Source organism: Anomalospiza imberbis, chromosome 22 (assembly GCF_031753505.1).
Source record: "Anomalospiza imberbis isolate Cuckoo-Finch-1a 21T00152 chromosome 22, ASM3175350v1, whole genome shotgun sequence".
Lineage (NCBI taxonomy): Eukaryota > Metazoa > Chordata > Aves > Passeriformes > Viduidae > Anomalospiza > Anomalospiza imberbis.
In genome coordinates, this window is record NC_089702.1 from 1,619,879 (window position 1) to 1,641,854 (window position 21,976).

General features: G+C 63.9%; 1 protein-coding gene across 2 annotated transcripts; it reads right to left on the reverse strand.

Moving 5' to 3' along the window:
- Positions 1 to 10,868: 10,868 nt before the first annotated feature.
- Positions 10,869 to 21,233, reverse strand: ADAM11 (ADAM metallopeptidase domain 11). Of its 2 annotated transcripts, XM_068212302.1 has the most exons (26): positions 21,027 to 21,233; positions 19,540 to 19,739; positions 18,114 to 18,190; positions 17,706 to 17,772; positions 17,256 to 17,341; positions 17,111 to 17,177; positions 16,914 to 16,962; positions 16,750 to 16,817; positions 16,378 to 16,452; positions 16,218 to 16,289; positions 15,535 to 15,701; positions 15,375 to 15,459; positions 15,203 to 15,293; positions 14,907 to 14,958; positions 14,652 to 14,751; positions 14,331 to 14,402; positions 14,156 to 14,248; positions 13,969 to 14,049; positions 13,838 to 13,888; positions 13,201 to 13,264; positions 13,035 to 13,134; positions 12,842 to 12,961; positions 12,594 to 12,762; positions 12,409 to 12,523; positions 11,861 to 11,951; positions 10,869 to 11,400 (listed from the first exon to the last, which is right to left on the reverse strand). In XM_068212302.1, exons 1-26 carry the CDS (start codon positions 21,082 to 21,084, stop codon positions 11,355 to 11,357), a joined length of 2,316 nt encoding a protein of 771 aa, XP_068068403.1. In that variant the 5' UTR covers positions 21,085 to 21,233; the 3' UTR covers positions 10,869 to 11,354. The 2 variants fall into 2 exon arrangements, with proteins under 2 accessions (XP_068068403.1, XP_068068402.1); XM_068212301.1 differs by lacking the exons at positions 19,540 to 19,739; positions 21,027 to 21,233 and having other exon boundaries at positions 10,870 to 11,400; positions 18,114 to 18,241.
- Between the last annotated feature and the right edge of the window lie 743 nt (positions 21,234 to 21,976).

The window sequence follows — 21,976 nt, forward strand, 5'->3', positions numbered from 1 at the left end:
GTCCCCTCGCTGCCAGCCTGACCTCGGGCTGCGGAAGGAGGCACGGAGGCTTTGTCCTGCGTGCAGCTGGCAGGGAGCTGGGCTCTGTTCCGGGGGCTTGGAACAGGCGCTGTCTGTCCGCAGCGGGGAAAGCGCCGCGGCGCTGCCCTGCTCCCGGGCTGCTGGGCCGGGAGGGGTGGCGGCCACCCGGGCCAGCTCCAGCACTCCCAGCTTCTCTTTTCTCCACTGCCAGGGCACCCGAGCAGCCCACAGCCTGCGCAGCCTGGGGGAGGAGCGCGGGACAGGGAATACCTTTGCCAGCTCCGTGCCTGGGAAGGGCAGCACCAGCCTGAGCCATGGCACAGGCTCCAGGACAGGGATAGCTGGGGCAGGGCTGCTGCTGGACCAGTGCAGGGATCACCAGGATCTGGGCTCCTGCTGCTCCCAGACCCCCTGCAATCTTTGCACGCGTGGTTATCCCTGGGTGAGTCCCTGCAGGCAGCACGGGCCCCCAGCTCAGCCTTGCCCTGATGGTTTTGGGGACAGAAGCCTCTGTTGAACAGCAAATTCACAGTGAGAAGGTCTGAAATTATTTTAACCACAGCTGAAAATGTGGGTACGGCCCCAGTACTCTGCCCTGGTGAGACATCTGTGGGGCAGTGGTCTGGTGGAAGCCCATCCTGTGGTGGCTGTGTTTGATCCGGTGCCCGGGAGAAGCAGAGGTCAAAGCTGGGATCACACACAGCCGCTGCAGGCTCGGCTCAGCCGTGCCGGGCAGATGTGCAGAGCTGCTGGAGGTGCCCCTGGGTGTTTGTGTAGCCTCCAGCTGCTGCTCCAGGAGGGAGCAAAGCAGCTCCCAGGGGTCCCTGTCACATCTGCCAGCCCCGGGCGGATGCCTCGGGTGCCTGAGGAGCTCTCCCAGCACCACACGTCTAGACGCGATCCCAGCGGAGGCTTTGTGGTGCCTGCTGACAGCTCCACGTCCTTTCCCTCTGCTGTGAAGTGAGGGAAGGGTATTGCCAGTATGAGATCCTCTCTGCAGAGTGATTTTCCCTTTGGAAGCATAGCTTGGGTGTTAAATATCGTTAAGGTTAAGTGTTCCTACCTGTAGTTCAGCTACGCTATTGTAGCAGCTTGCATGGAAGTGTGTTACGTTCCTGTAGCTTGATTTGTTAATAATTCAAGAATTCCTGTCCCAGGAACACAATTTGCTGCTGTGAGGTTCCATCCAAAGGAGCTGTTCATTGGGATGTGCTCAGTGCCTGATCCCTGTGAATGGGACGTGCTCAGCCTAGACACCGTGGAACACTTCCTGAGGGGCAGAGCCGTTTGCATGAGTTAAAGACATTCTGTAAATCCATAGTTCAGTGTAATCCACCCTCCAAAGCAGCAGGAGAAGGAGCTTGGGGGCTTCTGCTCCCAGGGAAATTGTCATTCATTTTCTCTGTATCAGAGGAGGCTCCAAATACCAGTTCATCACTGCTCGGGAAATGACATTTTGTTTTCTGCAGCATGACATTATCGCTGTTGTGTAAATTCCATGTTGATAGCTGGGCAAAATGCCTTGGAAGGAGGATTTAAAGACATCTGATCAGTGCTTTCTGGGACTTGGGAGCCATTTCTGTGCAGGCCAGGTTTTGCTGTCCTTTGTTGTTTTTATTGCACAGGATGTTCCAGCGACTCTTTGGCAGAGGACGTGGAGCCCAGGAGTGGAACCCCTGCAGGTGCTTCCACATGGGCCCTGGGAGGGTGACACCGAGCCCTTCCCTCGTGCCTGAGCTGTGAGTGTGGCTGTCCCGAGGCCTGGATTCCCTCTGTGGGGTGAAGCATGGCTGAGCAGGAGCAGAAGAGGGAACCCACTTTTCCCCTGGAGCCCTGGCAGAGGCAGGTGAGGCTCAGGGGTGAAGCGATGCACACCTGGGAGTTGTCCGGAATGTGCTCGGCCAGGAGGTTCCTCTGGGGGTTCCCCTGGCAGTCAGGATGATGGATGGGATTCCTTCAGCCAGCAAACAAGCACTGGCGTTCTTTAGCTCTGCTGGGAGTGTTGGGGAGCACCAGGGTGGCTCCTCAGCTCTTGTCTTGCCCCCATTTAAAGATGTATAATGACTGAAGGGAGTTACTTCTTCCCCCCCCCCCACCCCCCGAGTGGTTTTTTTTTATCCTAGAAAATCGATATTCCCATTTATGAATGTTTGCCAGACTTTTCATAACATTTTTTATGAAATCGACACCACCTGAAAAGCTGTGATCAACAAACCTTTCAAAACACCTGTTCTGAACTGAAAATAGCTTTGGGAACACACCAGGGCCTGGACTGAGAAGGGTCTGGAGTGGCAAGGCAAGGGGCAATGGCTTCCACTGCCAGAGGGCAGGGTCAGATGGGATATTGGGAATTGTTCCCTGGGAGGGTGGGCAGGCCCTGGCACAGGGTGCCCAGAGCAGCTGTGGTGCCCCTGGATCCCTGGCAGTGCCCAAGGCCAGGCTGGACAGGGCTGGGAGCACCTGGGACAGTGGGAGGTGTCCCTGCCATGGCAGGGGTGGCACTGGATGTTCTTTAAAAAGGTCTTTTCAACACAAACCAGTCTGATTTTTATGGTTTTATATATCTGGTATCTATATAATATGCACAATATGATAACCTTCAACTCTCCTGCAGGTGCTGCTGCCTTCAAGAGAGTTAATGGGAAATTTGGGACCCTTCCAGTGCCAAGAAAAGTGGTGGTGACCAGAAGTGCTGCTGCTGCAGACAGGTAAGAACAGGTGTGAGTGAGGAAATTGGGAGTGGGGCTGGGCAGGTGTCAGGAGACACACACGGACAGGAGCCTGGCAGTGGTGAGAACCTTCTGTGCCACAAGCCCAGGTGCATTCTCTGTATCTCAAAGTGAGTTTGTAGGGTGAAATGCAGGAGAGAGGCACAGAGAGAGGGGCAGAGGATGGGCCCAGTGTGGGGATGCTGAGCAGTGTCTCCCCACCTGGTGCTGCCAGGAGCTCGTGGGTGCTGCTGGGCAGGCTGGGAACACGGTGCTCTGCAGGCATAAAATAACCACCTCACCCTAAAGGATGGAGGTTTGTGGTGAGAGAGCCTTATCCCTTGGCTCACCCAAACGCGGGATTGCCAAGGTGCCCCAAAGTTTCCTTTGGCAGTGTCTCCAAGAGGTCACACTGTCCCTGGGGGCTTGTCCCCCGTGCACAGAGGAGGGGGACAGTCCATGGCTGGGAGGGACTGAGCTCAGCAGGGTGTGATTTAATGACTCGGGGGCACTCAGTGCTCTGGCCTGGGTGACCAGGGGGTGAAGGGTCTGAGGTTGGACTGGATGGTCTCAGAGGTCTTTTCCAACCTCAGTGATTCTGTGAAATGAAATCCTGGTTGAATTGCTGGCTCTGAAATCTGGCTTCTTTTCCCCCCTTGCCTTCCCTTGCTGACCAGCTGGATGGAGCAGCAAAAGGAGCCTGCTGGGTTTTTAACAAAACAGGACATTAGGATGCTCTGCAGTGCTCAAATTTAGCCATTTTGGGTATTTTGCTATCCAGTGAGGAAGAGGAGGATCCTTGTGAAGAAAGGAGATCGCAGAGAAGGTGCCATAGCCAGAGCAGGATGAGGAGAGAATTATATAAAATTCTCTGTCCTGGAGGCTGTGGCACTGCCGATATCCCAGAGAGGAGAGCCAGGACCTTAAGAGACCTCAAACCTGATTTAACAAACTGCTCATTCTAGTTGCGAATTGAAATTCTCAAGGACTAGGAAGAAAAGCTCAGGAAATGGGAAAACAAACCTTCCCTTTGTCAGCTGCCAGTTTAACTCGGCAACCTCTGCTCCCCGGCCGCTGCCTCCGGCCGGTCCGTGCCGGGGCAGGGCCGGGCGCTGCGGGTGCCGCTGCCCCGCTGGGAGCCGGAGCTCGGCTGCCAGGGTGAAACGGGGATCCCGGGGCCCCCTGGGACCGCACGGAGTGCGGTGACCTGGATTTGAACCGGGAGCGGCTGCACCGCTGCCGAGTGAGCAGGCAGCCCGGGACCGGGGTCACGCCGGCTCCGCCGCGGCCGCGCGGGGGTTAAAGCCGAGCTGGGAGCTCGGCCCACGCCGGGGGTGACCCGGGCTGTGAGCTGGAAGAGACCTACAAGGGATGCAGGCAGCGCCTGGCAGCAGGAGATCGCTCCTTAAAGGGCACTGGGAAATGTCGGTGGTCGGTCTAGCCAGGGAATTGGGTTTCCCCGTGCTCCCCGGGAAATCTGCGCCCTCCCTGCGGAGCTGGCGGCTGCGCAGCCAAAGTTAAAGGACAGCAAAGCCTTCAGTCCTGTTTCCGGGCCATTGGCTGGTGAAAATCCTTCCCTTCCCCTGGTCATCGGGGCTCTAACAGGCGCTGGTGTGACTGCGCTTTGACCCCTGAGCTCCCCTTTGTCCCCGGCGCGGCTCCCTCGGATTCCCGCTGGGATTCGGCCCTGGTGCCGTGGGGCTGCTCCTGCCTGCTCTTCAGCGCCGAGCTGACCTCGGGGCTCAGCTCCTCTTTCCTTTCCTCTTTGCCCCGACACTGAATGGTCAGTGCTCTGGGAGGGGGGACACTCCATCCCCAGTGCTCCCTCCCCCTGAGCTCCCTAAGCCTCTAAGAATCCTTACCAGTGATTTGGGGTTTGACCTGAGTCTTTTGTGGGCAGCCTTGGAAGCTTGAGTTTCTGCTCATGTCCTTATTCTGTGCTGTTGAGGGATCCCCTCTGCGGGTAGAAATCGGGTCAGGGGTCACTCAAAGTGGGCAGCAAAGGTTTCAGCTCAGGTATCTTTACCTAAAAGCTGAACAATCCCGGCTTTCCCCTGCAAATTCCTTGAACACTGGGTAACTCTGGGTGTGTTATCTCAGGGCTTTCAGCACTTAAGGGGATAAGAGGACGGGGACAAACTCTTCACTGGTGCCTGTTGTGACAGGACAAGGGGTGATGGTTTTAAATTGAAAGAAGATCGATTTGGATTAATTTTAAGAAAGAAGGTTTTTATTACTGGGGTGGTAAGGCACAGCACAAGTTGTCCAGAGAAGCTGTGGCTGCCCCTGCATTCCTGGAAGTGTCCAAGGCCAGGCTGGATGGAGCTCTGAGCAGCCTGGGCTAGTGGAAGTTGTTCCTGCCCCTGGCAGGGGGCTGGAGTGAGATGGGCTTGATCTCAATCTTCTGTGGTTCTGTGATCAGCCCCAACGGCTCAGCAGCACAACCAGCAGGGGAAGCCTGGGAGGTCACTGCAGTCACCACGACCTGTTGGGTTTGCCAGCCTGCCTCAAGCCCTTGCTAAAGCTTCTGTGACCCTTCTTCCTAATCCACTCCAGTCCAGCCTGCCTGGCTCCTCCTGGTGCACCCAGAGGTGGAGTCACCTCCACTGTGGATGTGCTGTGCTTGGCAGAGCCTTGGCAGCTGGGTGCCGACTCTCTCCTTCTCCCCATGGCTGTTTCTGCAGTGCCCTGTGGAGTGTCAGCTCCACGTAAGGCGTGTGGAGCCAAGAGCCTCTTTCCCCAAATGGCCTCTTTCCCATGCATGGGTTTGTTTCTTGTTTCCATCTGGAGCTAAAAAGCAAAATTCCCATCGTGGGCGAGACAGAACTGGGATCTGCTTCCACCTGAGGTGTGCATACTCCTCCTGCTGAGCTTCTCCATGGTGACAAACCCGTCAATTTCCCTGAATTTTCCATGTATCAAATAAAGGCCTCAACTTAGAGAGGCTCAGTGAAGATGATCCATCACAGGGCACACTGTGCTGGGACTCTGGGAGAGAGTCAGAGTGACCTCTCCTCTCCTCTCCTCTCCTCTCCTCTCCTCTCCTCTCCTCTCCTCTCCTCTCCTCTCCTCTCCTCTCCTCTCCTCTCCTCTCCTCTCCTCTCCTCTCCTCTCCTCTCCTCTCCTCTCCTCTCCTCTCCTCTCCTCTCCTCTCCTCTCCTCTCCTCTCCTCTCCTCTCCTCTCCTCTCCTCTCCTCTCCTCTCCTCTCCTCTCCTCTCCTCTCCTCTCCTCTCCTCTCCTCGTTTTTCAGCAGGAACAGAGGTGGCACAGCTGGATGAAGCCCGCTGTGTTCCAGGGTCATTCCTGGAGCAGGAAGCACCCTTTACTCCAGGTGTGAGTGCTGTGCCAGGCAGGTGCCAGCCCTGGGAGGGTTTCTCAGCTGCAATCCCATTGTCCTGGTCTGTGGTCAGAATTCAGGTTCTTTTATTTGCATGGCAAATCAGGCCATGGCTTTTGGGGTGCTCTTTCCCTCCCCTGGGAGATAACCCCGTGGATCCATGGATGTCCCCCCATGGGTCACACCCCTCAAGACACATTTCCCCACCTCTCCACACTGCAGAGGTGCTTCCTGACCATTTCATGTGTCCTGTGCTCCCGAGGTGCCCCAACATCCCAGCTGTGTGCTGAGGGAGCAGCCTGAGCCTCCCTCTGCTCACGTGGAGCCTCCTCAGCACCCCCGGCCTGGACCACGACCCCTCCCTGGGGACTCCTTGGGGGCTTTCGTCCTTGTGCTCACCCCAAAAGTGGTGCCTGCCTCGTTGGATTAGATTTGGGAACTCGCAGCCAGATGGTCAATCATGAGCTTCAACAACCAGAGGAGCAGGGATATTTTAGGTTCGAGGGTTTCCCATTATGCAATGGCACAGACACAGCGGGGGAGGCGTTGGGCTCTTCTTGCTTTGGGTTTACTAATAATGAGGGATTTGCTTGGATTTTTTTTTTTTCTCAAGTTCAGGGTCTTGAGCAGGAGTCTGATGAGGAGCAGCTGAGGGAGCTGGGAAGGGGCTCAGCCTGGAGAAAAGGAGGCTCAGGGAGGCCCTTGTGGCTCTGCACAACTCCTGACAGGAGGGGACAGATGGGGGGGTCGGGCTCTGCTCCAGGGAACAGGGACAGGACGAGAGGAAATGACCTCAAGTTGTGCCAGGGGATGTTTAGGTTGGATATTGGGAAAATTTCTTCTTGGAAATGTGGTCAGGCATTGGTAGTGGAGTCACTGTTCCTGGAGTGTTTAAAAACCTGTGGATGTGGCACTTGGGGGTATGGGTCAGTGGTGGCCTTGGCAGTGCTGGGAATGGTTGAACTCGATGTTAGAGGGCTTTTCCAACTCAACGATTCCCTGATTCTCTGATCTCAGCATGGGAACAGGAGACGCTGGCTTCTCCCATGGGCTGCTGTGTTTGAGCTTTGGCAGGTGCAGTAAAAGCAGTGGGTGAGGAGTGGAGATCAGAGCTGAGCACGGGGACTGTCCCTGACAGAACTAGTGAATTTGGAGAAAGAAGGAGCTTGAGGACAGGCAGGAATGCTCCGTGCCTGGGGCAGCCACAGGGGGAGCTGGAAAGGAAAGTTTGTGATGCAGAGAAAGGGCAGGCCGGGGTGTTGGGTGTCTCTGGGCACCAGACCTGCTGCCTCCTGTAGCTTTTGTGGTCCTGGGCAGTTGGCCAGGGACATCCAACTCCCTTCTGCCAGGCACATCCAACACATTGTGGTGTCCTTATGTCCCAGCCCCTGGCAGAGGAACCCTGCCCTGCTCAAGAGCTGTGGGTGTTGTGTGACCCTGCAGGGTAGTAGGCTCAGCTGGGCCCACTTAAATTCATGTTTTTTGCCCTCCTGACCCTGAAGATTTTGAATAACTCAAGATTCAGAAGCAGCCAGTGCATCTGGAATATTTCTGACTCACTCATCGCGCTGGTATCTCGACACCAGCCCAAAATAACTCTGTGCTGTGGCACAGCTCTGCTGTGGATGGAGCAAAACTGCACCAAACCCCTCCCGGGGTGCAGAGCTGCCCCTGCAGTGACCCCCGGGAGGAAACAGCCCCGTTTGCTGCCAGCCTCGGCCTGGCCAGGAGGACACAGGGGTGAGCAGAGCCCGGTGCAGACCCCCCTCACCCCCTGGTCACTGCCACGGCCGGAGGAGCCACAACCTCTTCCTCGCCCCTCGCCCTGTCCTGGCACGGGGGCAGAGCAAGAGGCTGATGGTGATCGCTTCAGCACTTCAGCAAGGTGGGCTGGAGCCAGAGAGAGGCCCCCGCCCGGGGCTGGGTGTCCTCCCGAGGGAGCAGCACCCCGAGGTGCTCAGACACCCGCGGCAGCCCGGGCTGGAGCTCAGCCTCATCCCCGCGGGGAGCCGGGGCCGGTGCGTTCTCCTGCCGCGCCCCGGGGACACCCGGGCGAGACCCTCCAGGGCTCCGCGGGGAGAGGGGCACCGCCAGCCCCACGCTGGGGGCTCTGGGGGACGTGGGCACAGCAGGAATTGTCCTGAATGCTGCCCCTTGTCCCCGGAGGGCAGAGAAGGGCTCCTCAGTGGGGGGACGCTCGTGTGGTGACCCCTGACCAGCGCAGGACCCCGAGCAGGGATGTGCTGCACCCCGGGCCCGGGCTGGCACCGCGGGGACACGCGTGGCCCTGCCGCGTCCTGGGGACGTCGGAGCAGCTCCTGCGCGTCCATGGGCCGTGCTGGGAGAGCCCTCTCCTGGTCGGTGAGCGGGGAGATGGCTGTGCCAGGGAGCGTGGCCGGCCAGCAGCGCGGTGTGCCGGGGAGCCCGGCCGTGCCGGACGGTGTGACCGCACTGCCCAGCTGAGCGCTGGTGCCCCGCTCCATCCTCGTGGGTCCCTCTGGGAGCTGGGACCCGTCCCCCAGTCCCCTGCTGCCAGGACCTGCAGGGTGCTCACTCGGCTGAGGGTGGTGTCCCCGTGCTGGGACAGATGGAGCCGTGTCCTTGCACAGGGACTCACCATCCCTGTGTGCCAGGTGTCCCCACAGTGGGACAGGGTCCCCAGCCAGGCAAAAGCTGACGGGGAGGGAGCTCGGTGACACTCACCATGTGCCATCATCCCCATACTGGGAGCCATACCGGGTGTGTTTCCTGACTCAGCACGGCAATCGTGAGGGATGGGCCAGGCTGGAATGTGGGACATGGGGAAGAGGTCAGTGGGATGAGCTGGAGGGATCCAAGGACCGGAGCATCCTCACAGGTGAAATCTGGGGACCCTCCCGCCCCCCCTGGCCCCGTCCCCCCCTTCCCCACGCAAGTGAAAAGCCCATCGTTTTCCAAATCTTTATTGTAAATAAATTCTGCGACATTGCAGGAGGCGGCCGAGGCCGGAGCCAGGGCCGAGCCCGGAGCGGCGGCTCCGGCGGCTCCGGCGGCGGCTCCCAGCGCGTGCAAAGCGGGAGCTCGAGGCCGGGGGGCGCGGGGGCCCCGCCGGGCCCGGCGGTAGCGGAGCAGGCGGTGCGGGGTGGCGGCGGAGCGGCGAGGGGGGGACGGGGCCCCCGCCCCGCTGTGCTCGTCCCCGGGACGGGACGGGCCCCTGGGAGCAGCGGGGGCTGGGGGGGCTTTGCTCTCTTGGCTCTGGAAGCACCGGGTGCCCCCCCCCACCCCGCCGTGGGCTCTCCTGCCCTGACAGCGTTAAAATCATTAAGAAAAATCCCAGTATTTATATCTATATATATATCTATATATATATCTATGAATGTCCCCAAACCCAGTGACAACGGTGGCTTCTTGCTCTGAAGCGGGGGTGTCCCCTCACCGTAGGGAGCACCCTGGCACTGTGGCTGTGGCAGCTGTGGGGACACTGTGGTGACAGTGATAGAGGTGGGGGGTTGATCCCAGACCCCTGATGCCCACGGTGGTCCCAGGTCCCCTCGTGTCACAGCCCAGAGCTGATACGTCACACAAGAAGCCACCACCGGGTCCCAGCCAGGGATGTCCAGCCACCCCACGCTGCTGTCACCTCCCACCCCGTCCCCTGGGGTGCCACCACACCCACGGCACCCATGGGTGTCCAGTGGGGCTGTCACACCAGGCTGGGTGCCACCACACACTTAGGCCATAGCTGGGCTTGGGGACACCCTTGGTCACTCTCTGTCTCCATGGCAAAGGGACCCGGTGGTGGGCAGGGTCCCTTGCCATCGGGCAAGGAGGGGACACAGAGGGGACAGCCCCACACTGCCGTGGACAATGGGTATCATCCCCCCTTGTCCCCGTGCTGAGTGTCCCCAGGAGTGTCCCCACACATACACACACACACCGGGTTGTGTCACCAAGTGTCACCAGGGATGTCCCCCCTCCATGCTGAGTGTCACCAGTGCTTAAAGGGACCAGTGTGGCCCCCAGTGCTCCGTAGTGCTGGGGTTTGGGTGGCTCTATAGAGCCACCCCATGCAGGGTGACATGTGCCACGTGCCACAGGGAGAGGGTGATGCCACCCCCCGACCTGCCATGGGGGTGGGGGACAGCCAGTCTGGGGGAATGGGTGCCACAAGCCTGCCCTGGGGCTGGGGTGACAAGTGCCACCCAGCAACCTGCCCTGCGTCCCCAGCCCAGGGCTCACCCTGTACCCTGCCCCCCCGGGGGGCCCTTTTGTCCCCCCGAACCCCAGTGTCACCAGTTTGGGGTTCACCTGCCTGAGCTGGGGAAGCTGGGGAGGTCTCGAGGGAGAGCTGTCACCCACTCTCCAGTGGGTGACAGGTGGGTGCCTGTCCCACCACTGGGGACTTCAGGGTCCCATGGCTTGGGGGTGCAGCCATGACATGGGGGATCAGGGGAGAATTTGAGGGGACGAACCCCACACGGGGCTGCTGAGCTGCTCTGGGGGGCGGGGAGGCACATCTGGGGGTGCAGGACTTGGCCCCCGTGGGCCCCAGCCCAGGCACCGGGTTGGGGGGACACGACTTCAGGCCTGAACTGGGAAAGGGCACTGGCCTGGTACTGGGGTATTACTGGCCTGGTACTGGGGTATACTGGCCTCGTCCTGGGGACACTGGCCTTGTCCTGGGGTACACGGGCCTGCCTTTTGGGGTCCCAGGGCCCCGGCTGGAAGATGCTGCTGGAGGGCAGGGGGGGATGTGGGCCGGGGCTCGGGCTGGCCCCGCCGGTACATTCATTCATTCATTCGTTCGTTCATTCATTCATTCATTCATTCATCCAGTGCCCAGTGCCGCCTGCCCGGGGGGGCCGGGGGTCCCCGTACATTCGTGGTGGTGCGGGGGGGGCCGGGGGGCGGTCCCGGGTGTCCCCCCCCCCGCTGTCCTCCTCGGCCGGACCCTCGGCAGCGCCGCCCCATTTAATTGCTGTTAATGAGGCGCTGGGGGGGTGGGGCAGAGCGGCCCCGCTCAGGCCCCCCCGGACCTGCAACACAGAAGTGGGGTGCGTTTAGTGGGGGGCTGTGACAGGGGGGTGACACATGGGGGGACACTGAGCTGAAATGAGCCAGCACCGGGGGGGGGCTGCTGCCAGGCCCCCCCAGCCGCTGCTCCCCTTCAGCCGTGGGGGCACAGAGATGGAGACAGCACGGCCGGACACACAGCACACGGACAGACGGGCCCGGGGGCTCCCACGCCGTCAGGCTGCCGGACGGTGACGGTGACAGGGACGGTGACGAGACGATGGGGGGGACACGGTTACACTCCCTGCTGCGCCGGGTCGTACCTTCCTCGGCGGATGTTCCTTGGGGGGTGGCAGGGGGAGAGGAGAGGAGCATTAGTGCCACCCCCGTGTCCCCGCTGTCCCCCCTGGTGCGTGCCCCCACCCCAGCGTCCCTGGTCCCACAGGCAGCGGCAGTGTCCCAGTGCCAGGCAGGAGCACACACGGGGGGCCCCCGCCCCAGCACCCCATGCTTGGGGACAGACACGGCCACGGGGTCCGGGTGACAGTGACACCCCAACGGCACATGCAGGCAGGGCAGGCAGGGCCGGGGGGCAGGCAGGGGCGGGGGCAAGGGAGCAGGCAGGGTCAGGGGACCAGGCAGGGCCAAAGGGACCAGAGGCCACACCAAGGGGGATGCCCAGCCGGGGGGACTGGCAGTGCCCCAGCAGGGCACGGCCTGGCCCTGGTGCGGTGACGGTGTGCAGAGGGGACGTGGCCGGTGACAGCAGCAGAGGGGACGAGCCATGCGGTGGCTGCTTACTTAAATCCCCAGCCTGTCCCCCCTAGGACGATGGCAGCCACCAGCACGGCCCCCGCGATGGAGCCGATAATGATATTGGTGCCACTGGGACCTGTGACAGACGGGACAGGAGGGAGGGGACAGGGTCACATGTCAGTGGGAAGGGGACATGGGGACATAGCCCCAGGGATGCCCCAGTGCCATGGGGAGTCGGGAAAGGGACAAACCCAGCCACAGGGAACATGTCAGTGGGAAGGGGACAGAGGGACACCAGGACACAGCCCCAGGGCAGTCCCAGAGCTGTGGGGACCCGGGAGGGAGGCAAACCCAGCCATCGGGACCCACCTCAGTGGGGACAAGGTGTGGGGACATGGTGACACAGCCCCAGGCATGACCCAGAGCTGTGGGGACCTGGGAAGGGGGGGCAAACCCAGCCATGCCCAGCTGAGCTGTGGCACCAGGGTGGCGGGACACTCTTGAGCCCCGGTGTGGCTGGGGACAAAGCAGGACAGCCCAGCCTGTGTGGCCTGGGGACAGCCGGGAGCCCGTGTCCCCGCGGGCACACGGACCCTTGTATCGCTCCGTCTCCCCCGTCGGCTTCGGCTCAGGGATGGGGTCGTAGACGCTGCAGTCCTTCCCCGTCCACTCCGCCCGGCAGATGCACTTCCCCTCGTTGCTGCAAACCTGTGAGAGGACGGCGTCACCCCCCGCGACCGTGACACTGCCCGGGTGTCCCCCTGTCCCCGGCCCTCACCCCGTGGTCGAAGCAGATCTTCCCGTCCCAGCTGCCGGGGCAGGAGCTGAAGTTAAAGGCGGTGGCTGGAAGGCATTTGCGGTCGAGACAGAGCATTCCGGGCCCGCAGGGCGTCCCGTCCTCCACGTAGCTCAGGTCCGAGCCATCCACCAGCTGCACGTGGCCGCCCCTGTGCCAGGACAGCCACGGCGGGTGACACCGGCACCCCTGGCAGCCGGAGCCGTGCCGGTGCCCCCGGTGGCAGCTACCTGCAGTCCACGTAGCGGTTCTGGTGGTAGAAGGTGGTGGTGGCGATCTCCCCGCTGAGCTCCCCCAGCCGCGGCGACCCCGAGATGTTGGCGCAGAGGAGGAAGCCGCACAGGACGTCCCTTCAAGGCAGCGGTGGTGTCACCAGGACGGCAGGTGGCACCGGGAGGGGCCGAGGGGACAGGGGTCACTCACTGCTTGTTGCACTGCAGCCAGCCCAGGCCCTCGCGCCCGCAGTTCCCCCGCTCCGTCCCCTCCACGTTCAGCTTCTCGTAGCAGAAGCGCTCGGCCGAGCCTGGCGGAGAGCGAGTGTCACCTGCCCGTCACCCCCCGCGTCCCCCCGCCCCCGGCCAGCACTCACTGCGGCCCCACAGCGCGTTGCACTGGCGGTCCCGAGTTTTGCAGCGCCCGCCGTAGCACCGTCCCTGCGGGGAGGGGAGAGGGGTCAGGGCTGGGGGAGGCTCAGGGGACAGGAGCGCAGTCAGGGGTCCTGGAGGAGGCTCAGGGGACTGGGCAGGGGTGACGAGGCTGGAGAGCGGCTCACACGTGTGCCCTGGGGAGCACCTCCCTGCCCCAGGGAGCTGCTGCAGGGACAGTGAGCCCCTCCCAGCCCCCCCATGCCTGGTCCCAGGAGCACTGCCCCAGCTCATGTGGTGCAGGGATCAGAAGCCACACGTGTGCCCAGCCAGGGGACAGCAGTGGGGGCTCAGGGCCCCCAAAACCCACACCCAGCTGTGGGTGCGTGGCTCAGCTGTGGCTGTGATTGCTGACAAAAAGTCACAAACCGGTTTGGGCTGGAAAGGACCTTCCAGCCCATCCAGTTCCATCCCCTGCCATGGGCAGGGACACCTTGCACCAAGGAAGGTGCCAAGCCCATGCAGGCTGGCAAGCCCAAGCCCTGTCCAGCGGGGTCTTGGACAGTCCCAAACGCATTTCCAACATGCACAAGCCCTGATGCTGGAGCCTGTGGGGATGTGCCCAGCCTGGGCTGAACTCACCTGCTCGTTCTCACAGAAGTATCCATCCAGCTTGTGGAGGTTGGGGGGACACTGGGGGGACATGGAGGAGAGGTTGGGTGATGCCACAAGGCCCCACCATGTGTCCCACCATGTCCCCCGGCCCCACTCACCTGGCTGGAGTCCCCGGTGCAGGTCTCAGGGATGTCACACTCGTTCACAGCCTCCCGGCAGGACACTCCACGTGGCTCGTACTGCCCGGGGCACAGACCCAACTCAGCAGGAATGGGACAGGACCCCACTGGATCCACACCTGGACCCTGGCCCCCCTGAACCCGCTGGATGCTCCCAGCCCCGCACCTTGCAGCCCTTGCAGCACAGCCCATCGCTGCACATGGCGTCGTGGGTCAGGGTGCATTTCTTGCAGCAGTTTCCCCCGCTCCTCGCACACTCCTGCCAGGACAGCAGCCGGAATCAGCCCCTGGCAGCCCTGCAGCCCCCCAGGACGGGGGGAGCAGCCCCTGACCCTGCTCACCGCCAGCGAGCCGCAGTCGCACTCCTCGCCCGCCTCCACGAAGCCATTGCCGCACTCCGGGGGGTCCAGGAGCTGCCGGGACCGAGGGGGGACAGGACACACACACAGGGGAGCTGCTGGGCACCCCGAGCCAGCTGCTGCCACGAGTCCCTCGAAAAGGGCATCGCGTCCCCGGGGAATGGCAGCACCCCCAAACTGCTGCCATGCACGAGGTTCCTCCCCCTCTGGGAGCTCAGCAGCAGCACCTTGGCTGTGGCGGGGGCTGGGGACACCGCGGGGGACCCCGGGAGCCGCCCCCAGAGGGGCCGGGGGGGCCGTTACCTTCAGGGGTTTGTTGAAGAGGCAGCTGCCGCCGCCGTCCTGCAGGAACTGGTTGTACTCATCGATGCTGCAGCGGGAGAACTTCCGTGGGAGGTAGTACCTGTGGGATGGGGGTCACTGTCACACCGTCACACCCTGCTCGGGGGCACTGCCAGATACACGAACCCGCGCAGGACCTCGGCGACGCCCCCGCCGGCAGCGGTGACACGAGGTGTGGCAGGGGATGTGGCAGTGCCACCCCGAGCGGGCACCCACCCTGTGTCCTCCATGATGCAGCCCAGCCACGCGTCCGGACAGCGGCAGTCCCCTGCGAGGAGAGGAGAGGAGAGGAGAGGAGAGGAGAGGAGAGGAGAGGAGAGGAGAGGAGAGGAGAGGAGAGGAGAGGAGAGGAGAGGAGAGGAGAGGAGAGGAGAGGAGAGGAGAGGAGAGGAGAGGAGAGGAGAGGAGAGGAGAGGAGAGGAGAGGGCTGCGGCTGCAGACGGTCCCGCCGCCAGCCTGGTGGCACCGCGGCGTGTCCCCACGGTCCCCGTGGCCCCGCGGGAGGGGGGTACCTGCGGCCGTGCGGTGCTTGTTCCACATCATGCCCACGTTCTGCCCCAGTGTCTGTGCCAGTGTCACCGCCATGGCCGCCACGTTGCCGTACTGCGCGGGAGCGACGCGGTGTCACCGCAGGGACCCCCGTCCCTGTCCCCAGCCCTCTCGCGGGGGTCTCGCCGCACCCACCTCGTTGACGCCGCCGGCGCGGGCAGGGGAGCAGATGCCCCCGACAAAGGCGGTGCCGCTGCGGCTGCTCTGAAACGTCCGACCCCTGCGAGGAAGAGGATGGTGGGGACGGGGGACGCCGTCCCCGGCCCCGGGGGGGACACGTGGCCACAGCGCTCACGAGAAGAGGTGGACGGTGTCACTGTGCTCTGCCAGCCCCTCGCGCCGGTACTTCACAAACTCGTTCAGGATCTCCAGGGAGTCTTGCCCCATCCGGATCCGGTCCTCGGCCGCCCACGTCTCCATGGCCACCAGCACGATGCGGGTGTTGAGCTGCTCCTTGTAGATCTGTGGGGACAAAGGGACGGTGCTGGGGACGCGACCCCTCCCAGGGACAAACCCACCAGCTCCTGGGGATAAACCCCTGTGGACAACTTCTGGAGCTGGGCACACACATCCGTCACCAGGGACAATTCCCCAGGGACAAAGGACCGGTGCCACAAACCCACCAGGTGCCAAATTAAAAAACAAGAGTGGGACAAACTCCCTGGGGCTAAACTCTCAAGGGACCAACCCAGCAGGTGCTGAGGACCAAACCCCGGGTTAAACCACCAGGAACTAGGGACAAAGTCCCTGGGAACAAATCCACCAGCTGCTGGGAACAATCCCCTCAAGGATAACCCCCCCAGGGACAAACCCACCAGGATGGGTAAACCTCTCTCCAGGAATCAGCCCACTGGGGATAAATCCCTTGGGAATGAAGGGTAATGAAGGCCCCAAGGGACAAACCCTTCAGATGCCGGGGATTGTCCTCCCAGGGACAACCCCCCCAGGGACAAATTCCTTCCAGGGACCCCTCCTCACCATGTCAGCCAGGTTGACCACGGATTTGGCGAAGTTGCTGGTGAGAACTACGGACTTGCGGAGCTGCAGGAACTGGGGGCACACCAGGGCCAGGTGGGTTTGGGGGCGGCCAGACCGACCCCTCACCGCCCCCGCCAGCCCCGGAAACCCCCCCGCTCACCAGCTGATGGTCGTTCACCACGGCCAGCTCGATGTACTTGGTCTCGCTGTGCACCGTGTGCTGGGCTCGGCGGACCTGCAGGGGGAACCCGCGGCTGAGCTGGCACCGGCACCCGGATGGGGCTCCCGGGCCCTCCAGGGATGTTTGGGATACAGGGAGTGGGGCAGAGCCACTGGGTGGTGTTGGGATGCAGCCCCACCAGTATTCCTTGGACACTCCTGAGCCCAGGCAGGAACAGCGCTCTGCAAACACCCATGCAGGAGCCTGGCTGCACCCGCAGCCAACAGGCAGAAATCAAGCAGGGTCAAGCACACCTGTCCCCTGGCCGTGTCCTCTGTCCCCTGCCCTGTGTACCCCGCTGTCCCCACTGACCTGCCGCCGCCGCCGCAGCTTTGGAATCCCCCCCGGGACACGCTGGCTCAGCGCAGGGAAGAGGCAGCCTGAAGGGAAGGGACAGAGGTGGTGGGACACCAGAACACAGGGCCGCTGAGGCGAGAGCCGCAAATCCCCAGGGACAGCTTTGTGAGAAGGCTCACCCAGTCGGGGGCAGCTGGGGATGCGCTGCACGATGTGTGGTCGAAGACCCTGCCACAGGGAGAGGTGTGTCACGGCCACGCGTGGGAGGGGAGGACTGCCACGTCCCCGTGTCCCCACGGCTGTCCCCAAGCCACAGCCAGACCCGTAAAGCCGCCTTGGGCTACTCAGGCGGGCACATGGCAGTGCCACCGCTCACCTGCCCGCGCTCGGCGCCCGCCTGGGGCTCGATCAGGTACGTGGCTCGGCCGTCCGAGAAGACCCCGCTGCAAACAGAGGTGAGCGTGTCGGGGTGCAGAGGGGTGCAGCCCCCCGGCCCCCCTGCCGGCAGTGGGGATACTCACCGCAGGCCCTGGCAGCTGGAGAGAGCGGCGAAGGAGCGGGGCTGCCCCCGGATCCGGCCCTGGTAGTAGCAGTGCTCCCCCGCGCCCTGCGGAGCCGGGTCGGGCGCTGAGCCTCGGGTCCCGCCCTGCCCCGCACGCCCAGGGCCGCACCAGGCTCAGGGCTCTGGGGCTCACTGCCAGGCACCCTCGAGGTGTGCCTGGTGCCCACAGCACCCAGGATCTCCCGCTGGAGGAGCATCCCACAGCAGCATGGCAGCACCCCACCAGGCAGGGGCTGGGCACCCAGGGGCACCCAGGGGCGGGTGGGGGGATAATGAACTGCTGGGGACCATTCCTGGGCTTTTGTGGGATTTATGGACTGGCCACCACAACCCCTGCAGTGGCACAGCATGGCACAGTTTGGCCCAGTATGGCACAGCATGGTTTGGCACAGCGTGGCACACATCTTACCGTGCTGTGGCTGCCGTTGCTGCCCGCGCCGACGTGCCGCTCCACGTAGTGGGAGGCGAGGAGGTGGCTGCCGGGAGCAGGCGGGGGGTTAGAGGCCGTGGGGTGGGGAGGAAGAGGAGGAAGAGGGAGACGACAGCAGCGATCCACGTGCAGGGCACCACCCCGGTGTGGGAAACCACCCACCATCCATATACAAGGTATCGCCCCAGCATGGGACTCCCCCATTTGGAGAAGGCGCTGGCATCCCATGGGTCCCTCTCCCCTCTGCCGCACCCCGGGCTGAGCCCGCACGGCTGGGATGGCTCTGCACAGCTCCCCCATCCCCGAGCACCCCAGCTCCTCCCCTCCGCCCGGGGGGCGGCAGCAGCCCCGTGCCGGCTGCCCTGCCAGGACCCCCGGGTCACTCACTGGTTCAGCCGGAGATCGAGGGTGAAGGCTGAGCCGAAGGCACGCACCATGAAGCTCACCTGTGCCAGGTGCAGTCCCTGCAGGACAGCCAGAGCAGTCAGCCCCCCAGAAAAATTCATAACTAAAATCGTCATTAAAACCCCAACCCAAATACGAGGCCTGTGAAGATGCACCTCTTTTTTTAACCGAAAAATTCAGCATAAAGAAAAACCGTGTTTTTTTTTTTTTTTTTTTTTTTTTTTTTTTTTAAACCCATCTCCCCTGGAGCACTGAGATGGCACCTGCATCCCATCTCCCCCTCCGCGGCTGCCGTGCTGGGGTGGGGGTGCCGGAGGGTCCCCCCGGCGCTGGGCCCAGCCCGGCCGCGGCAGCCGAGCCGCCGCTTCTCCCGCCCTGCGGCGCCGCCGCTCCTGACCTAATTCCTGCCGCCGGCAGCGGGAGCCGAGCGCTGCGGCGCGGCCTCAGGCCCGGCAAACTCGGCGCACCGGTGAGAGCCCGGTACTGGCTGCGGCTCCCCACGGTGCTTCACACGGGAAACGGCAGAAAAGCCAAACCCATCCCGGCGTGCCCTGTCCCCTTGCTGGGAACACGGCGCAGCTCGGGATGAGGGCACAGGGATGAGGAGCCGTCTGTCATCACAGGGACGGGATGTCCCGGGCCCCGACCTCATCCCTGGGGTCCGGCAGCACTGCCGGAGAGGGCTCAGCCGCCGGGAGCCAGCCCCGAATTTCCCCGGCTCCCCGCTGCTCCCTCCCGCCGCGACACCCGACACCCCGGTTTAACACCTCCCTGCCCCCCCGCCAGCGCGGCGGCTGCCGCCGCTTCCCGGCGTCCGGCGGTTTCACTCGACGCCGGGTGTAAATCACCTCTGCGGCGAGAGCAGCTCCTCATCTCGCCTTTATCCGGCGCGCACGGGGATCGATAGGCGCCGGCCTCCGCGGCTGCCAGCACCGCAACTCCCCCGTGCCGGATGGGGTGCGTGTGCTGCCCCCCGGAACGCAGGGACAGCCAGCCATGGGGTGGGGGTCACTGCCCGGTGCCCGAGCCTGGGCTGGTCCGGGGAGCAGCACTGGCTGGGAGCTGGGGGCCGCTCCCACGCGGCCTGAGCCCGTCCTTGCCGGACCCACGAATCTGTTCCTGTGGGAGCCCTGCTCGCCACCTGCCCGCTCCCGTTTCATCTCTCCCAACACCCGCGCGCCACCGGTTCCCAAATTTAATGGGATTTTGCGGCACAAGTCCGTGTTCCTCCGGGGAGCATGGCAGCGGGATGGTCCCTGGGGGGACGAGGGCTCCGGTTCGGGATGCCGGTACCCGCGCTCCCACTGGGGTGTGGCTGGGCCAGCGACGGCGGCTGCCTGGGGACCTGGACCTGTCACCTACCAGGAACCCCGGAAAGGGAGAGGGTTGGGGGCTGTCATTCACTTACGGGTCCTCCGCCTCCTCTTCCTCCTCCTCCTCCTCCGGGCTCATGCCTGACTCTGGTGTCCAACTGATGCTTTGGGACTTCTCCGCCCGAGCTCTGCCCCACCAGCCTGCTGGGGTGGGTGATCTGGGAGAGCACCCGCCCTTCCTGCCATGCGGCCCGTGGGAGCCTCCGCGGCAGCGCTCCGGCCTGCGTGGCAGGACCTGCGGGAGAGGGGACAGGGTCGCGGCCACCCTGGGAGGGCTGGGGGGGACGAGGACCTGGGGAGAAGGGATGGAGACACAGGAGCCTGGGGACAAGGGGACATGGAGGGCTGGGGACGAGGAGGGACAGGGAGATGGGAACACACAGGGGTGGGAACACGAGGGGACAGAGTTGGTGAACATGCTCAGGGGGTGGCCCAAGCATGGCACTGTCCCAGAAGGGGACACTCATGTCCTGGATGGGATGCCCAGGGAACGTGGAGGGTGGGTACAGGGATTGTCCCAGGGTGCACAGCCGGGGAACATCCAGGTATGCCCAGGAGGGGACAGCCAGCAAGCACGGGCTGGGAGGGGTGCCCAGGAGATGGGGGTGGCCAGGAGAGGAACACAGCTGGGTGGAGGAGCTCTGGAGGTCTCAGATACAGTGGCATGTCCTGGAGGGGACACACAGGGGACATGGGTGGCTGATAAATTGATGCATCCCAGAAGGGGGCATGCAGGGGAGAGGGGGCTCAGAAATGCCATCACACCTGGAGGAAAGGTTGGGGTGGGGGTCGGCATATCCTGGAGGGGACATGCAGGGAAAAGAGAGGGCTGCAATGGGGACACATCTCGGAGGGGACACCCAGGGGACAGAGAGGGCTGGGATGGGCCCACCGAATGGGAGATGGAAGACTGGTATGGGGACACCCCCCTAGAGGGGACAGCGAGGGGACAGCAGGAATGGTGCAGGGACACCTTTGCAGGTGACAGCCAGGGGACACGGTGGGTGGCCGCTATGGGGACACATCCCAAGGGGACGTGGAGGGCTGCTATGAGGACATCTATGGGGCATGCAGGGAACGGGGGATCCGAGATGGGGACACATCCTGAAGGGGACATGGGGGGCTGCTATGTGGCCACCAGCGGAGGGAGAGCACGGCGGGGGCCGCTGCGGGGACAGCGCGGTGGAGGGCGCGGGGCCGCAGCAGGTGCGGGGCCGGGGCCGGGGGGGACGCGGGGCTGAGAGGCCGGTGCGGAGCCGGGGCTGCGGGGCCGGGGCCGGGCAGGTGCGGGGGGGATCGCGGGCCCGGCCCCTCCCGGGGCTCTGCGGGGCGGCGCTGCGGAAAAATGTGTCGATGCAGCGAAAAAGCCGCAGCGGCGGCGGCGGGGCCGGGAGCGGAGCGGGGCGATGCGGGGCCGGGAGCGGGGCCGGGAGCGCGGCCGGCGCGATGCGCGGCCGGTACCGGGGCCGGTACCGGGGCCGGTACCTGGGCGAAGCCGGAGCGGGAGCGGGTCCGGACCTACCTGCCCGCGGGGCGAGCGAGAGCAGCGCGGCCAGCAGCCACCCCCGCAGCGGGCTCATGGCTCCCTCATGCTCCGCCAGCGGCCGCGCCGGGCCCGCCGCGCCGGGGACCGTCACCGTCCCGTCCGGCCCCCCCGCCCCGGGCCGGGCCGGCAGCGCCGCCCCCGCCCCGCCCGCACGCGGCCCCGGGCCCGCCGGACCGGACCGGCACCGGCACCGGCAGCGCCGGCAGCGGCACCGGCAGCGCCGCCCCGGGCCCGCCCCGCCCCGCCCGGCCCCGCCGCCCCCGGTACCGGCCCCTTCCACCCTCCCCGCCCCGGCTGCCGCAGCGCCGCTGGCACCCGCGGCACTGCAGCACCGGAGCCCCGCTGGCATCACCCCCGGACCGGCAGCACCCCCAGCCGGTACCGGAGCTCCCGGTCCCATCACCCCCGGAATGGTACCGGAGCCCCGGGCCGGCGCTAAGCACCCCGCATCAGCAGGGACCGGAGTGGAGCCGCCAGTGCCAGACCCCTCCCAGCCAGATCAGACTGTGTCCCCCCACAGCCACCCGGGACAGGGACACCAGGACACCAACACCAGTACGAGAGCTCCCCAGTCAATCCTGGACCTGCCGAGGTCTGGAGCTCTGGGACAGAATCAAACCCCCCTCAGCCACTGCTGCCCCCCAGGCAGTGCAGGACCCCCACACCAGTACCAGCCCCTCCAGCCAGTCCCAAAACCTCCCAACACCAGTACCAGGCTCCCCAGCCAGTGCAGAGCCTCCAGCGGGGATTGGAGGCCCCCAGCCTGCACCGTGTTCCCCTCAGCTGGTTCCGAGTCCCTGACCAGTCCCCAGTCATTCCCAGAGCCCATGCAGCTTGTCCTGGTGCTTCCAGCCAGTACCAGGACCCAAACCATTATCAGAGCCCCCCAGCTGGGACTGAAGCCCCCAAGCAGCACCACCCTCCCA

Bases quoted from the DNA above. Each gene is read 5' to 3' on its own strand.
- ADAM11 (XM_068212302.1), bottom strand. From the start codon at position 21,084: ATGAGCCCGCTGCGGGGGTGGCTGCTGGCCGCGCTGCTCTCGCTCGCC. The intron at 17,773-18,113 runs GTGAGTGACCCG...TGCTCCCGGCAG, and splicing joins CTCGATCTCCGGCTGAACCA to CCACCTCCTCGCCTCCCACT. The intron at 17,342-17,705 runs GTAAGATGTGTG...CCGGCTCCGCAG, and splicing joins GCAACGGCAGCCACAGCACG to GGCGCGGGGGAGCACTGCTA.